The sequence below is a fragment of the Schistocerca nitens genome, chromosome 3 (assembly GCF_023898315.1).
Source record: "Schistocerca nitens isolate TAMUIC-IGC-003100 chromosome 3, iqSchNite1.1, whole genome shotgun sequence".
NCBI lineage: Eukaryota > Metazoa > Arthropoda > Insecta > Orthoptera > Acrididae > Schistocerca > Schistocerca nitens.
The window spans coordinates 289,429,691-289,444,609 of NC_064616.1; the positions used below are offsets into that span (position 1 = coordinate 289,429,691).

A 14,919-nucleotide genomic window follows, 5' to 3' on the forward strand; every position below is an offset into this window, starting at 1 on the left:
GCACAGTTGTATTTACTTGAAATGATTTTGACCCATGAGTTGCTGTCTACAGACCCATCATACACTGCCATAAAACAGTTCCTATGTTTCTGAAAATTATAAGTTTTTAAAGATCTTTGCAGACTTGTTGACTGCAATATAAATAAATGAATATAGCTGGAGTTGATTTTATCAGATGAGCTAGACAAAACAAGAAATTACTTCGAAATTCAATAGTTTATTTACTAAAACACCACACTGTTGTTGTGACACTAGTTATCTCAGCAATGCTAGCAGGCAAGCAAATTCACAAAAGCTTACTCACTGTGTCCCACACAATTTGTGAATAAGTGCTCAAACTGTTAAATCTACAATATGTAACAACACACTTCCCTCTAACAATTTTATAGCTCCTCTAGGGTCTCATTTGTGGAATAATTCTAAGTCGGGATGTGAACTGGATTCATGAAATAATCAGTGTCCTGAAGACAGATTACCTTATTCTTTTGAGTCTTAACACCAAATCCTCCATGTTCTTTTCCCGCAGAGTCTCAACACTCCTGTTCTTCACTCACTAATTCTCTTAGCTTGCTTGCTATTCACTGCCAATATTGTCACTTTCCTATTTGATGCTCTGTCCTTATGATGTGCATTACATTCCAGTTTAGTAATACAGCTTTTGAACCTATTGGCCGACATTAATAAAGAGAGTTTAATAAAAAAAAAGTACTTAAACACAGATAAAATAGATATCAAACACTATAGTTCCAGAATTAATTGTTTCTCATAAAACTTTTTTTACATGAATATTCAGTTGCTAACCTAAGACTTAAGTAATATATACATGTTCATTATTAAGTAAGGATATGGGAGTTTAGAAATAAAGTGATCTATTTTTATGTGCTGTGGCATGTGAATTAAATGTTTGTGAGTTTGATTTTGAGGAATTTCCACATGAGTCAGTCATGGGGAGAGCTTCATCAGTACTCCAGTGAAGAAGCATCAGTGTGTACTGGCTATCCCCCTTGGGCCATGCCATGCCCAGCTTATAACTGGTGTATGTGCTCCAGCTGCTAAGTACCTCGACCCCTTTAAATTGCATACTGGGGCACATTTGGTAAAAAAGCACAGCTTTCAGCTTTCCGTACTGGAAATACCTTGGTCATGTTTACACACAGATACATCCTGTTGCGCAGTATTTTTAAAAGGAACTGCCATAGAGGTTTCCTAAGCTGGGCTGTGAGCTCACAGCTGAAATTCATTCCCTTAATATCTCTTGGTTCCTCACTACAAATCTTTAATGTGTTGAAACCTTCACTCAAAAATTCCCTAGTGACTGTTTGTGTGGCTTGGAGTGTGTGTCGAGGCTACTGAGAACATTATTCTACATACTAAAATTATTCTTGAAGATTTTCAGGTCCACTCAAATTGAACACAGGTGTTCATACAGTGACCTCTCAGGATGTTAGTACAATTTCATTGAAACTGAGCCAAAAGCTTCTTATCATTTATTTATGGTTTAGTGATACTTAACAAAGTGGCTTTTAGCTGTCAGAACATAGTTTTATATGATTATTCATTATTGTATTTAAGTTTTACATAAATTTTTAGTTTGTATGCTTTTGTGGAAATGTCAGTAGATGTTTACAACTAATTGTCTTAAGCTTCCCACTTCATTACTGACAAATCACATTTGTGGTTTTCAGGTGTATTCTGTCATCACATGTGTTTGATGCCTCTCAGGAAAAGCTGCCTCATATACGTGATCCAAATCGACCTGCTTTTAAGTTCCCGAGAGTGTATGGTATATCATACAGTCGTCGAGCGTAAGTTAACTGTCATTATTATTATTATTACTACTACTATGACTACTACTACTACTACTACTACTACTACTATTACAAATCTGGGAAGCACTGGATGGTATACAACTAATGGAAGGAATAAAGGCAACCACTCATCATATGGTTGTGTTATTAGGCGTTCAAAAGGCACATAAGCAAGATAAAAATGGTTGCTAAGGTTTTGAACCGTGACACACAGAAAGAGAGAGAGAGAGGCAGAGGGAGAGGAGGAGGGGGGGGGGGGGTCGTTGGGTAATCTGATTTCATCAGTGCAGGGCATGGATTACAAATACAAAATTTATCGCAGAAGAAGGAAAGATTAGATATAATTCTTATATGGATTATCAATAAAGTGTTGAACTAAGAAGTTTAAGTAACATGAGGACTCTTAAGCCAGAGCCATCGTAGTCTGTGGAGATATTTCCAAAGAAAATATATGCAGTGATTCAGCAGAATTGTCATTGTAATGTCAGAATCATTGCCCATGAACTAGACTCTACAGTTAGTACTGTGTTTATTCTGCTGAATGCCTATCTTACAGAGTGCCGTAATGTTCCTCTTCAGAGTCAACCACATGCCAGCAGAATTACTAATGTGGATAAGACACGCTATGAGAAATAGGTAACTTCATCCCTAGAATTGTGAAATTAAACTGGGAATGCCATCATTAACTTGAGGCCAAGCAACAGCACAAACGTGAACACAAGTGGTGTTCTTCTGTTAGCATACGGAAGACCATTGTACAAATGTCAGCAGGAGACACATTTTAAACATATGGATGCCCCTGTTTTCCACGGACACAGCCTCCATCCAAAAGACAACATCAGTGGGTACTGGACTAAATGCTGAGTGGCCATTTAAGCAAATGACCCATTCCACTGCAATCGAGTCATTCTACCCTACCCTACCATGACCCTGAAAGTGCACATTCATTGTAATGTTACACTGTATAACATTTATTTACCACCCAATTATGCTCTAGATAGAGAAGTTCTCTTGGGCCTCATTTAATATCTCCCATAACCATTCCTCATAGGAGATTTTAATACACATAATGTGCTCTGGGTTTCTATGTTTCTTCTCCAGAGGTCAAGTTTTTGAGAGCCTAATTGTGTCAGAAAAGCTAAATTTTCTTAATACACCAGTAAAATCCACTTTAGCACAGCAATGGGCCAGTTTGTGCCCCAGACCTCACCTCTGCACCCCCATCCTTGCATACCTCATTGGGAAGTGGTTGATGAGTTCCATTAAAGTGACAGCTTCCTTTTCTTTTCAGATAGCACAGACCTGTAGAGACACCACCACCATGGATGTTCAGCAGAATAACCGAGTGAGGTGGTGTAGTACCTAGCACACAGGACTTGTATTCAGTACGACGATGGTTGAAATCTCGATCTGACCATCCAGATTTAAATTTAGTGTGATTTCCCTAAATTGCTCCAAGCAAATGCCAGGATGGTTCCTGTGTAAAGGGTAAATCTGATTTGCTTCCCCATACTTTTGTGATCCGACCTTGTGCTCTGTCTCTAATGACCTCGCTGTCAGTTGGACATTAAAGTCTAATCTTCTTTCCTTTCCTTCAGCAAGACAAACTAAACATTGTATCACCAACTGGCTGTTTTTGAACCCCGAATTTATGTCTAGAAATGAGTTGTTCACATTACATGCATGATCCACCATGGTCTTGATGCAACTGTTACACCTGATTGCTGGCTACAGAGGCAACACATCCCGTGGTGGAACATTGTTCAGTTAGGGTGAGGCACATGGTTTTGTGACACTTCAAATGCCTACCCTGTGCTGAAAACCCTTTCAGTCGCCGGGGCAAATGTATAAAGAGAAATCATAAAGATCACTCCGAGGTGATGGCAAGTGTTTGTAGCCTGAACAAATAATTTAATAATATCTTCGAAAGTATAAACCATAAGAATGTTATGTGGCAAACATGCCTGGTCTTTAACAGCTGCTGTATTGTAGCAGGGGTGTTTACAGTGTATGGCAGAGTACTTTGACAGGGTGTATACGACTCGGGACAACCTGGAGACCCGGGAAAAACCCGGAAATTTTTTCATATGGGAGAGAACTGGAAAAAAACCAGGAATTTTTTAGAATTCCAGGAATTTTTCATTGTTTTAATTTTAAGTTAATTTTTGTAACTTTGACTGGTAAGAACCAATACTCTAACAAAGGATATTACTGTATCTAACTACTGCAGAGTAAAACATGAACGAGAGAAAAAATAACAAAAATGAGACTTAAGTGGCAGAGGAAATGCACCATGTACAACAACAAAACACAGTGCTCATACAAGCATCTACCAACAGCAAAATGTGTCAAAGGCTTTAGGAAGACTATGCAATGCTTCATAACAACTAATTGTCTCTGATGAGTGTGATGTCACAATTGCTTACATTAGATTCGTTTGAGCAGTTGCAAGTGAACTCAAGCACATGCGCAGTTGAGTCGCGTATGGGTAATACCTTCTCCCACTTCTCGCTACAGAAGTGTGGCAGTTAGCTGTTTAAGCAGTAGCAGCAAGCAGCCAGATGCTACCCGGAAAACCTTTACAGATGCGCATAAGCTGCCAGATTCATGCATGCGTAACAGGCCCAGATCTAGGGGGCGGGGGGCAAACCAGGGTATCTGCCCCAGGTGGCAATTTCAGAGGTGGGGGGGGGGGGGCAGCTCATATTCTTGAGGAAAAAGACCTTGTTTCACAAAGCGCCTAGCATCCAACACATGTTGGCCTATTGATTATTCATATGATTTTGAAACACATCCCTGTTGGTTTTTCAACAAATTCTAAGTTGATTTTTGAATGACTCATAAGTTGATGTTGATTTTTGAATGCGTGCATAGTGTATGTGATGTCTGTACCAGAGGAATCCCCGTCGCATCTAGAAATAAACTTCCCTGCAGACAAAAGGGGACTGGGCTATATGAGTTGAGCGGAATAAAGCCTGCCTAATGGCTGAATGCCAGTTGCTGTTTATGTGGTTGACTGGGTTTGTGAATGATCATCTTTGTTATAATTACTAGTGAAATCTGTAGATTCAGACAACCAGAGTGGAAATAAATGACTATCAGGAAAAACAGGTAAGAAAGATTACGTATTATCCTCTCAGTGTATCCAAGAAAATGAAATTTTGACAGAAAATTTTTGGCCAGACCGCTACACTAGTAAGGGCCAGTTGTACAGTCCCGAGTTAGCAACCACTAAAGTTCTATTCGGGGAGTAGTGTGGAAAACGCATTGGACAAACATGTAATAACGCCTAACCGGAGAATAAACACGGGATAACTAAACTGGTGATTGTAGCAGTGTTAGTGAAATCAGTTTTGACACTGGCAGGAATAGTTACAGAATTAGTGATGACAAGATTATTTGTCAATACGGGGAAGGAGAAGAAACAGGGACATCACACAAATTATGGAAGAATATGACGATTCCAAATTTGTATAAAAATTTCATACTACTACTTTTCGATTTCAGGCTTCAGAAACTGGAGCGTGTGAATGAAATGTGAAACTATTTCCTAACATGAAACTTTCTCCTTGTGGTAGGCCTAATAGGCATTTGATATTGGTACTTCATGAATTATATTCTGTCATGTTATAAAAATGACCGTTTGTGCCAAAACAGTCTCGTTTTTTTCGCATGTGTTACAATTTCTGCAATATTAGGCAGGCCTGTTTTGTTTTATCTAGCAGACAGCGACAAAATACAAGTATTCAGATCGAGGAACCACACCAGTCTTGGTTACTATTTGTATTAACAGCCTTTTTCAGTATTAGACAACGAAATTTCGTTTCTCATGTAACAAAATGTTTGGCGAACTGTGATGAGGTAATAGATTCTTTCACAGGAAGAAAAGCACACCTTGTAAAGCTGTAGCAAGATTAGAGAGAGAAAAATGCTAGAACTTAAGGACTGAAGAAATGTGTACTGTCTTCCTTGTGTCTTGTCTTTACTTGTTGTATGTATCTTATATTTAATTTTTTGTCACACAAAAAAGCAACCTATTATCTAATAGGCAATAAAGAGTGCAAATTTTCTGAAGAGTTCTTGTTCTCCCTGTTACAAATAATTCCATCCAGTATTAATTGCAAGGATTTTCTTCTAAAAAAAAAAAAATAAAATAAATAAAAGAAAGAAAGAAAGAAAGAAAGAAAGAAAGAAAGAAAGAAAGAAAGAAATAGGGGCAGGATGTCAAACTGGAGCAGGAGAGGCACCACATGACATTTTAATTTCCACTGTCCTGAGTATAGTTTGATGGCACCCATTACAAAATATTACACGTTTGAATTCCACAGAGCGAAATGCAGTGACAAGCAATAGAAGAATGCTGTCTGCAGAGGCATGGCACTGCACTTTGGCACTCTTACGACCAAATAACATGTCTCACATTTCCTTGAACATCTATGTTTTATGTATCAGACTCTTCAGAAAGATGTGCGCTACAAAATGAACATATTTTTGAAAAGTCGATTTTTTTGTATTTTTTATTTATTTATTTATTTTTGGCCGTCCTACCTAAAATGCACGAGGGGGGGGGGGGGGGGGGGGGGGCGGATTGCCACTATCTAGTATTGCCCCAGTTCGGAAATATCGTAGATCCAGGGCTGGTGCACTGAGCAGTCTGAGCTGTAGTGGGGAGGTGGGTAGTCACCACGTGACCCGTGTTTACGTTTCCTCATGTCAGTTGCTCTCACGTCAAATGAAAACAAAACGGATTTCTGTGGCCGAGAGCTATCAAGTGAATTAAAATACATTCACATAATTTCATAAGGCTAAAATATGTTGTTAGTTTTAGATTTTATTTTATTTCCACCTTTCTGACAGTCAAGCATTAATCACCTTGCAGAACAATGAAGTTATTTTTGTTGGTTTGCTAAAGAAATTTGGCTTTTATTAATCTTTTCCACTGAGGCAGTCAATTTATTTGAAACAGAGTGTTTAATTCCACACTATTGGCTTGTTTTAATTGTTCGCTTCAATTCCAAGTGCACGTTTTCATCTTCTAGCATGTTTGCCACTATGCCATAATAAAGAACCAAACATGAAATAATACAGTACTGGTACTCCAAGAAAATTTACATCCTAATCTGGACATATGAATGTGCACTTTAAGCCGAATTATGCATTTTAGTATTGCTCACGAAATTGCAATGCTCTTGGAGTATCCTCTAATGTCTTATTTCTTTTTTGACTTTTAATGTTTTGCACGTACGAACATATGGGCTTGCTGCGTCACTGTAGCTGCGCAAGTGCGGTGACACCTGTTATCTGTCGCTCTCTGGCAACTGCTGAAACAAACCTGTTTCTAATAGGTTGCAAGAAAATATTGTGAATGGTTGTATGAAATGTGTTACTTTCATAGCAAATTTCCTTTTACACAAGATAAACTGTGCGAGAATGCACAATGAATTTCTTAATGAGAGAGCTTTTGACTCTTATTTAAAAATCAACTCTTTGGGGACAAGCATTTCGAGCCCAGGAGATCAGACATTTATGTCATTAAAAATTTTACTGGCACATTTGTGTAATGTGTCTTAAAGAGTAACACGCACGTAAAAGATCAACATTATATGTGGAAGCTTAGCTTCTCTTGCAGCTTATTACTCTTTGAGACTAATATTATATGTGAAAGCTTTGCTTTTCTTGTAGCAACACTATGTATATTAATTTAAACCATTAACTTTTTCTGTCTGTGTGTTCGTGCTACTTAACGGTGATGTTTCTGTTGGCTGACTACATCACCTGTTCTATGCTCTGAAAATCCTCTGTGATCGGCTGGCAAGATTATGTGACATGAGCTATGACCAGCTTACAAAAGCCCAAATGTGCGATGTTTGGTGGAATTTGAATTTATATTTTTGTATTACAAAAATGTACATGTTGCTGCACATTAGACATCTTTCCAGAACTTATATTTTTCCCTAAATTTCATTTCCTAAAGTGCAGGGAAATTCTTTGTATAAAACCATAACCATTCAAAGGACTGATAAGTTTTACAGTTCCAAAGAAAAGTATACTATCACTTAATATGGAAAAAGTGTACTTTCACCCAGTAGAAAGTGTATTTTTAACTGGGAAATCCGGCAGAAAATCAGGGAATTGTTTTTTCCTTCTCCGCATATACACTCTTTTTTATTCCATCACTGCCTCTGAAAATTAGAAACCAACTTTCCACTGCCATCAGGTGTGAATGGAAAGGAACGGTTGGAATTTCCATTCCAATAGCATTGAGGAATACAGTATCTCCATTTATGTGTGGGAATTGGATTGTACATTGTCAAGCCAAGGAGAGTGCGTCAGGTAAGATTCAGACCTGGCACAGCATTAATCTCAAGAAGAATGTGGAGAAAATCCTCTTCCCTGAGTCACAGGAACTATTTAATCACCCCCAGCATGCTTTCAGGTGGTATTGTTCAACCGCTGATGATCACACCCTGCTGGAGGCAGAAATACAACAATATTTTTCTATGCAGGCAACATCTCATACATATATTCTTTGATTGTGAGATGGCCTGTGGCACTGTGTTGAGGCATAGCATCCTTGGTAGCTCCATACATAATTCTTTGGTGGATGTGTACTCATATTCAAATGCCCTTGCGAGGCAGTTTTTTTAGATATCAGGCCATTGATGCTCTGTCAAAGCAGTTTGAACAGGAAAGCTGTCCCTCCAGGCTCCGTTTTAAGTGCTGGTCTGTTTTCTGTAGCAACTGATGGTATAATGTCTACAGTTAATTTTCACTTTAAATGTTCATTGTTTGTATATGATATTGCCAGATTCTGCTCCCCCTTCTACCCTGTGCTACTGCTGATCACTTGCAATTGATGATAAGACAGTTGGAGTAGTGGGAAGATGGCACAGGTTTTAAATTTTTGTCAGAGAAATGTGTTTGTGTTAATTTTAATCATTCTCATTCTCCGTGTAACCAGCCATCCCTCAAAATGAGTCTACTAAGGTGTTTGAGTCTCACTTTCAATGAGAGGTTTAAATGGCTACCACACCTGAAATTTTTGGAAACAAAAAGCCTAAAGGCATTGTACGTATTAATTTGTCATTGACACAGAGCATTGACAGCACACCAAACATGTTCACCTCAGTTCTACAAGGCATTTGTATGATCTTCCTCAGACTATGAATGCACAGTTTAGACCTCAATTAGACTGTCTCATCTTAAATTCACTTATAGTGTTCGCCACAATGGGATAAGCCTGCGAACAGGGGCATATGAGACTTGTCCAATTCCCAGCCTCTATGTTGAGTTTGACGAACTACCACTTGCTCATCCAGCATCAGATTCGCATGGTGTGTTATGTCTACAGCCTACTTTCAATGCTGCCAGTCACTGGCATTCCATACTGTTGCTTGCACTCCACTTCTTATCCAGTGGCAATGTGTCAGGTATACGGTGTACTCTCAACACCCCCCCTCCCCATCACTGGCCTTTCATAATGTGGCTCCCTCTAATAAAGTGAATATTCATAAATTAACTGTAACCAATGATGCCATGCGAGCTTCACCATAGTAAGAACTTATTGGCACTTAATTCATACCATATTACAGTGTTGAATCGGGGGTGGAGTCGTTCATCACCATGGTTGACAAGGAGACCCTGAATTATTTTTGATTTAACAGACTACAAAAAGAATTTGTACTGTGGATGAAATCTGTAAATCCATGTTTTACAGTGTTTTATCAGAACACTGCACCTATGTTTAGCTTACACTGATGTGACTAAGCAGTGGCCTGTACTGTGCTATTTCCTGAATGTATCCTTAAGGTTTGCTTATCTAATGAATTCATGGCATTCAGTGCTGCGCTGAATTATATTAAATCCTGAAGGTGAGGGACCTGATGAGATGTAATCTTGCTAGCAAATTCTTAATCTGTTCTGGTGCCCTAAGTGACCTGGAGACTGTCCAACAAATGTATATAGCAGAAAAAGAGGTCCAAATGATCCACAACTCCGTTTTCCACATACAGAGACAGGGGAAGGAGTTGTCATTTTGTTGGGTACTGTGGAATGTGCGAATTCAAGGAAATGAAGCAGCAAAGGCTGTCTGCATAGCAAATACAATTGTACAATGTGCTGTCCCTGTACATGCAGTCACTTCACTGTTGAGACACAAGATCATGCTTCAATGAGAGGTACAATGACTAGATTTGAGGAACAACAAGCTGTAGTCATTGAAACAAGCAATATGGCTGTGGCATTCATTTCTGCTTCAGATCGATGAGGTGATAGGGTGTAATATTAACATGCCTCTGGATGGAGTACTCTTGGAATTGTAGTGGGTAACATGGCAGTGTGTATCGTAACTATGTTGGTATGTGAGAAATAGTGTGCTGTAATTGGCTTTTGAATTTGAAGAGTTCATCCACACATGGAGCACCCATTCCTTCAACATGACAATGCCAGAGTGCACACGAGCGCTGCAATGCCTGCAACAATCCAGTGCCTTGTGTTCACTGCCTGCAGTTCCAACTTGGTGGCATACGATTTTCAGCTGTTTCCAAAACTTAAAGAACACCTTTTAGGACTTCGCTTTGATAGTGATGAAGTAGTGCAAGCAAAGGTGAGATTGAGGCTCCGTCAGCAGTGTCAAACATTCTACAGTGATGGTGTCAAAAAACTGGTCTCTCATTGGGAAAAATTTGTTTGTAACCAGGGTGATTATGTTGAGGAATAAATATGTAGACATGAAAAATAAAGATGTAGAATGTTAATAATGATTCTTTTAGAGCTTTTAGATTTTTCACATAAAGAATTTGAAAGCATTACTTTTCAACATGCCCTCATACATACAACCAACCGACGAAAATTCATGCTATCCAGGACAGGTCAGCCTTGCATGTACAAAATATGAAAGAAAGAACTGCTTCAACAGATACGTGCATTTAGTACATTTGTGACTATATACTCATAGTTGGGTAACTTTCCATGCCATTTGGTTCTCAGGTAGCACTTTTGTACTAATCATCGAAGAAGACACCTAATCAAGAATGTAAAGATGGGAATATCTGTTTTGATGTGAGCAAACATGACAAGCGACCCCACTTACATTCAGGCACAACCAAAGCAGTAAAAGAATAAGTCAGAAAATGGTTCATACACTGTAGTTTAATATTTAATAATAATAATAATAATCAAATTGAAATACTGAAAGTGATTAAAAGCTGAAAATCCCTGAAATTTAAATTAGTGAAAGGAAATTGCTTAAAATTCTTGCATAAAATGCCTATTCATTGAAGCTGATAAGCAGCTGAAATAGAATCCATATGTTCACATTGTGTGCTCAAAAAGCTTAGTTTGGCACAGCTCGCTCAGGCACCTAATTCTTACTTTGTTCATAATTGACTAAAAACATAAATATTAAAAAACTAATGAAGTTTTTGTTGGAAAGTTGGTCATTTTGTACCTCACTGTCCAGAAATATTAAAATATGAATACATAGGAAAGTTCTAGTAGAATGTTGTAAATATTTAGGAGTAAAGGTGACCATTCACTGAATAGCAGAGACATTGAGTCGTCAAGAGGCACACACTAAAGAGAATGAAAACTTTGCTAGTCTTTGGAAGAAATCCTTTGAAGAGCTGGAGTGCACAAAATAAAGGAAACCTTCCGATAGTGGTCTGGCAGGTCATAACCATTCATGAAGCTTTTTTTCTTCTGATGTTTGCTTATTGGTATCAACTTTCCCTAGACCTGGACGTCAGTAGAGAACTGTGTTTCGGTTGTGTTCACATGATGACACACATTACTTAGCCTTCATACTTAGATAAAAATATGTTTGCATTGCTGGCAATTGCTTGCCCTCATCAGTCTTACCAGCTGTAGACTGCACGTGGACCACAGTCTTTTCATATTCCCTGTTGGGCTCGATGGTACTATCGTGTTTTATTGTGTTAGGAATGACAAAAAGAGCCCAAACATTTAGTATTGGATATCTGGTAGGTACCATCTTAAGCAACTTACATAGTACTGAAGTTTTACACTAATATGCAATGATCAGCCAGAATGTTATGACTACCTACCTGCTGTTGATGTAAACCCATTCAGGTGATGGCAGTGTCACCTGGTGAGGAGTGACTGCCAGTCAGACACACACACTGTGTGTGCTATCAGTGTGTGTGCTGTCCGTGTGTAGAATGGGGATGGTGTGTGATCTATCTGAGCTAGACCGAGGGTAGATTGTGATGGCCCAGAGGCTTGCATGACCATTTTGTTACCTGCACGACTTGTCGGGCGTTAGAGGAGAGCTCTGGTGAGCGTCTTCAACACATTGTGAAACCACGTCCAGACATCGAAGGGTTGGGTGGCCACCTCTCATTACAGATGTCGGACATCATAGGCTACGAACTGGTGGAACTACCATCAGACTTTAATGCTAGGTGAAATACAAGTGTGTCTGAACACACAGTGCACTGGACACTGCTAACAATGGGCCTCTGCAGCCGCTGTATCTTGCATGTGCAAATATTACCTCCTTGATGTCAGCACCTATGACCTAAATGGGCACATGACTGTCGGCACTGGATGTTGGCGCAGTATCAGAGTGTTGCACGGTCTGATGAATTCTGATACCTTCCTCATCATACTGATTGGAGGGTGCAAATCCTTTGTCTTCCAGGGAAACAGCTCCTTGACACCTGTACTGTGGGATGGATGGAAGCTGGTGGTGGCTCCATAATGCTGTGGGGAACATTCACATGGGCATCCATGGGTCCAGTGGAGTTCATGCAAGGCATCATGACAGCCAAGGAGTATCATACACTGGTTTGTAGATTACTTACAGCCCTTCATGATCTTCATGTTTCATGACAGCAGTGGCATTTTTCAACAAGATAATGTCCTCTTGGGTAAAATATCCCAGAGTTGAAGTAGTCCCCCATTTGAATCTCCAGGCGGGGACTACTCAGGAGAATGTCGTTAACTGGACAAAGAAAACTGGTATTGTCAGGTGAACACATGGTTATAAATACAAAATCAAATAGGGGTAATGCAGGAATAGGTTTAATAATGAATTAAAAAAATAGGAGTGCAGGTAAGCTGCTGTGAAAAGCATAGCGAACGCATTATTGTAGTCAAGATAGACATGAAGCCCACGCTTACCACAGCAGTACTAATATGTATGTCAACTTCTTCTGCAGATGATGAAGAGATTGAAGAAATGTATGATGTGATAAAAGAAAGTGTTCAGATAGTGAAGGGAGACAAAAATTTAATAGTCATGGGGGACTGGAATTTGATTTTAGGAAAAGGAAGAGAAGGAAGAGTATTAGGAGAATGTGAAATGAGGATAAGGAATGAAAGAGGAAGCCGCCTGGTAGAATTTTGCACAGAGCATAACTTAATTATAGCCAACACATGGATTAAGAATGAGGAAAGAAGGTTGTATACATGGAAGAGGCCTGGAGACACTGGAAGGTTTCAGATTGATTATGTAATGGCAAGAGAGATATTTAGTAACCAGGTTTTAAATTGTAAGACATTTCCAGGGGCAGATGTGGACTCTGAGCACAATTTATTGGTTATGAACTGTAGATTAAAACTGAAGAAACTGCAAAAAGGTGGGAATTTAAGGAGATGGGACCCAGATAAACTGAAAGAACCAGAGGTTGTAGAGAGTTTCAGAGAGAGCATTAGTGAATGACTGAAAAGAACAGGGAAAAGAAATAAAGTAGAAGAAGAATGAGTAGCTTTGAGAGATGAAATAGTGAAGGCAGCAGAGTATCAAATAGGTAAAAAGATGAAGGCTAGTGGAAATCCTTGGGTAACAGAAGAGATACTAAATTTAATTGATGGAGGAAGAAAATATAAGGATGCAATGAAGCAGGTGAAAAGGAATACAAACATCTCCAAAATGAGATCAACAGGAAGTGCAAAATGGCTAAGCAGGGATGGCTAGAGGACAAATGTAAGAATGTAGAGCCATATATCACTAGGGGTAAGATAGATACTGCCTACAGGAAAATTAAAGAGACCTTTGGACACAATAGAACCACCAGTATAAATATCAAGAGCTCAGACGGTATCCCACTTCTAAGCAAAGAAGGGAAAGCAGAAAGGTGGAAGGAGTACATGGAGGGTCTATACAAGGGTGATGTACTTGAGGGCAATATTATGGAAATGGAAGAGGGTGTAGATGAAGATGAAATGGGAGATACGATACTGCGTGAAAAATTTGATAGAGCACTGAAAGACTTAAGTCGAAACAAGACCCCAGGAGTAGACAACATTCCATTAGAACTACTGATAGCCTTGGGAGAACCACCCATGACAAAACTCTTCCATATGGTGAGCAAAGTGTATGAGACAGACGAAATACCCCCCGACTTCAAGAAGAATGTAATAATTCCAATCCCAAATAAACTAGGCGTTGAGGGTGAAAATGACCAAACTATCAGTTTAATAAGTCAGGGCTGCAAAATACTAACACAAATTCTTTACAGACGAATGGAAAAAGTGGAAGAAGCCGAACTTTGGGAAGATCAGTTTGGATTCCATAGAAATGATGGAACATGCGAGGCAATACTGACCCTACAACTTACTTAGAAGATAGATTAAGGAAAGGCAAACCTACATTTCTAGCATTTATAGACTTAGAGAAAGCTTTTGACAGTGTTGACTGGAATGCTTTCTTCAAAGTTCTGAAGGTGGCAGAGATCAAATACAGGGAGCAAAAGACTATTTACAATTTGTGCAGATACCAGACAGCAGTTATAAGAGTCCAAGAGTATGGAAGGGAAGCAGTGGTTAGGAAGGGAGTGAGACAGGGTTGTAGCCTACCCCCAATGTTATTCAATCTGTATATTGAGCAAGCAGTACAGGAAACAAAGGAAAAATTTAGAGTAGAAATTAAAATCCACGGAGAAGAAATTAAAACTTTGAGGTTTACCAATGACATTGTAATTCTGGCAGAGACAGCAAAGGACCTGGAAGAGCAGTTGAACGGAATGGATGGTGTCTTGAAAGGATGATATAAGATGAACATCAACAAAAGTAAAGCAAGGATCATGAAATGTAGTGGAATTAAGTTGGGTGATGCTGAGGGAATTAAATTAGGAAATGAGACACATAA

At 39.1% G+C, this 14,919-nt stretch overlaps 1 protein-coding gene across 1 annotated transcript in view; it reads left to right on the forward strand.

Annotated features, from left to right (window-relative positions):
* LOC126248257 (39S ribosomal protein L37, mitochondrial) overlaps nt 1-14,919 on the forward strand; it is a 74,029-nt gene that overhangs the window by 39,067 nt on the left and 20,043 nt on the right. The window contains exon 3 of the mRNA XM_049949107.1: nt 1,686-1,805. Coding sequence (XP_049805064.1) covers nt 1,686-1,805 — 120 coding nt within the window. The remainder of the gene's footprint in view (nt 1-1,685; nt 1,806-14,919) is intronic.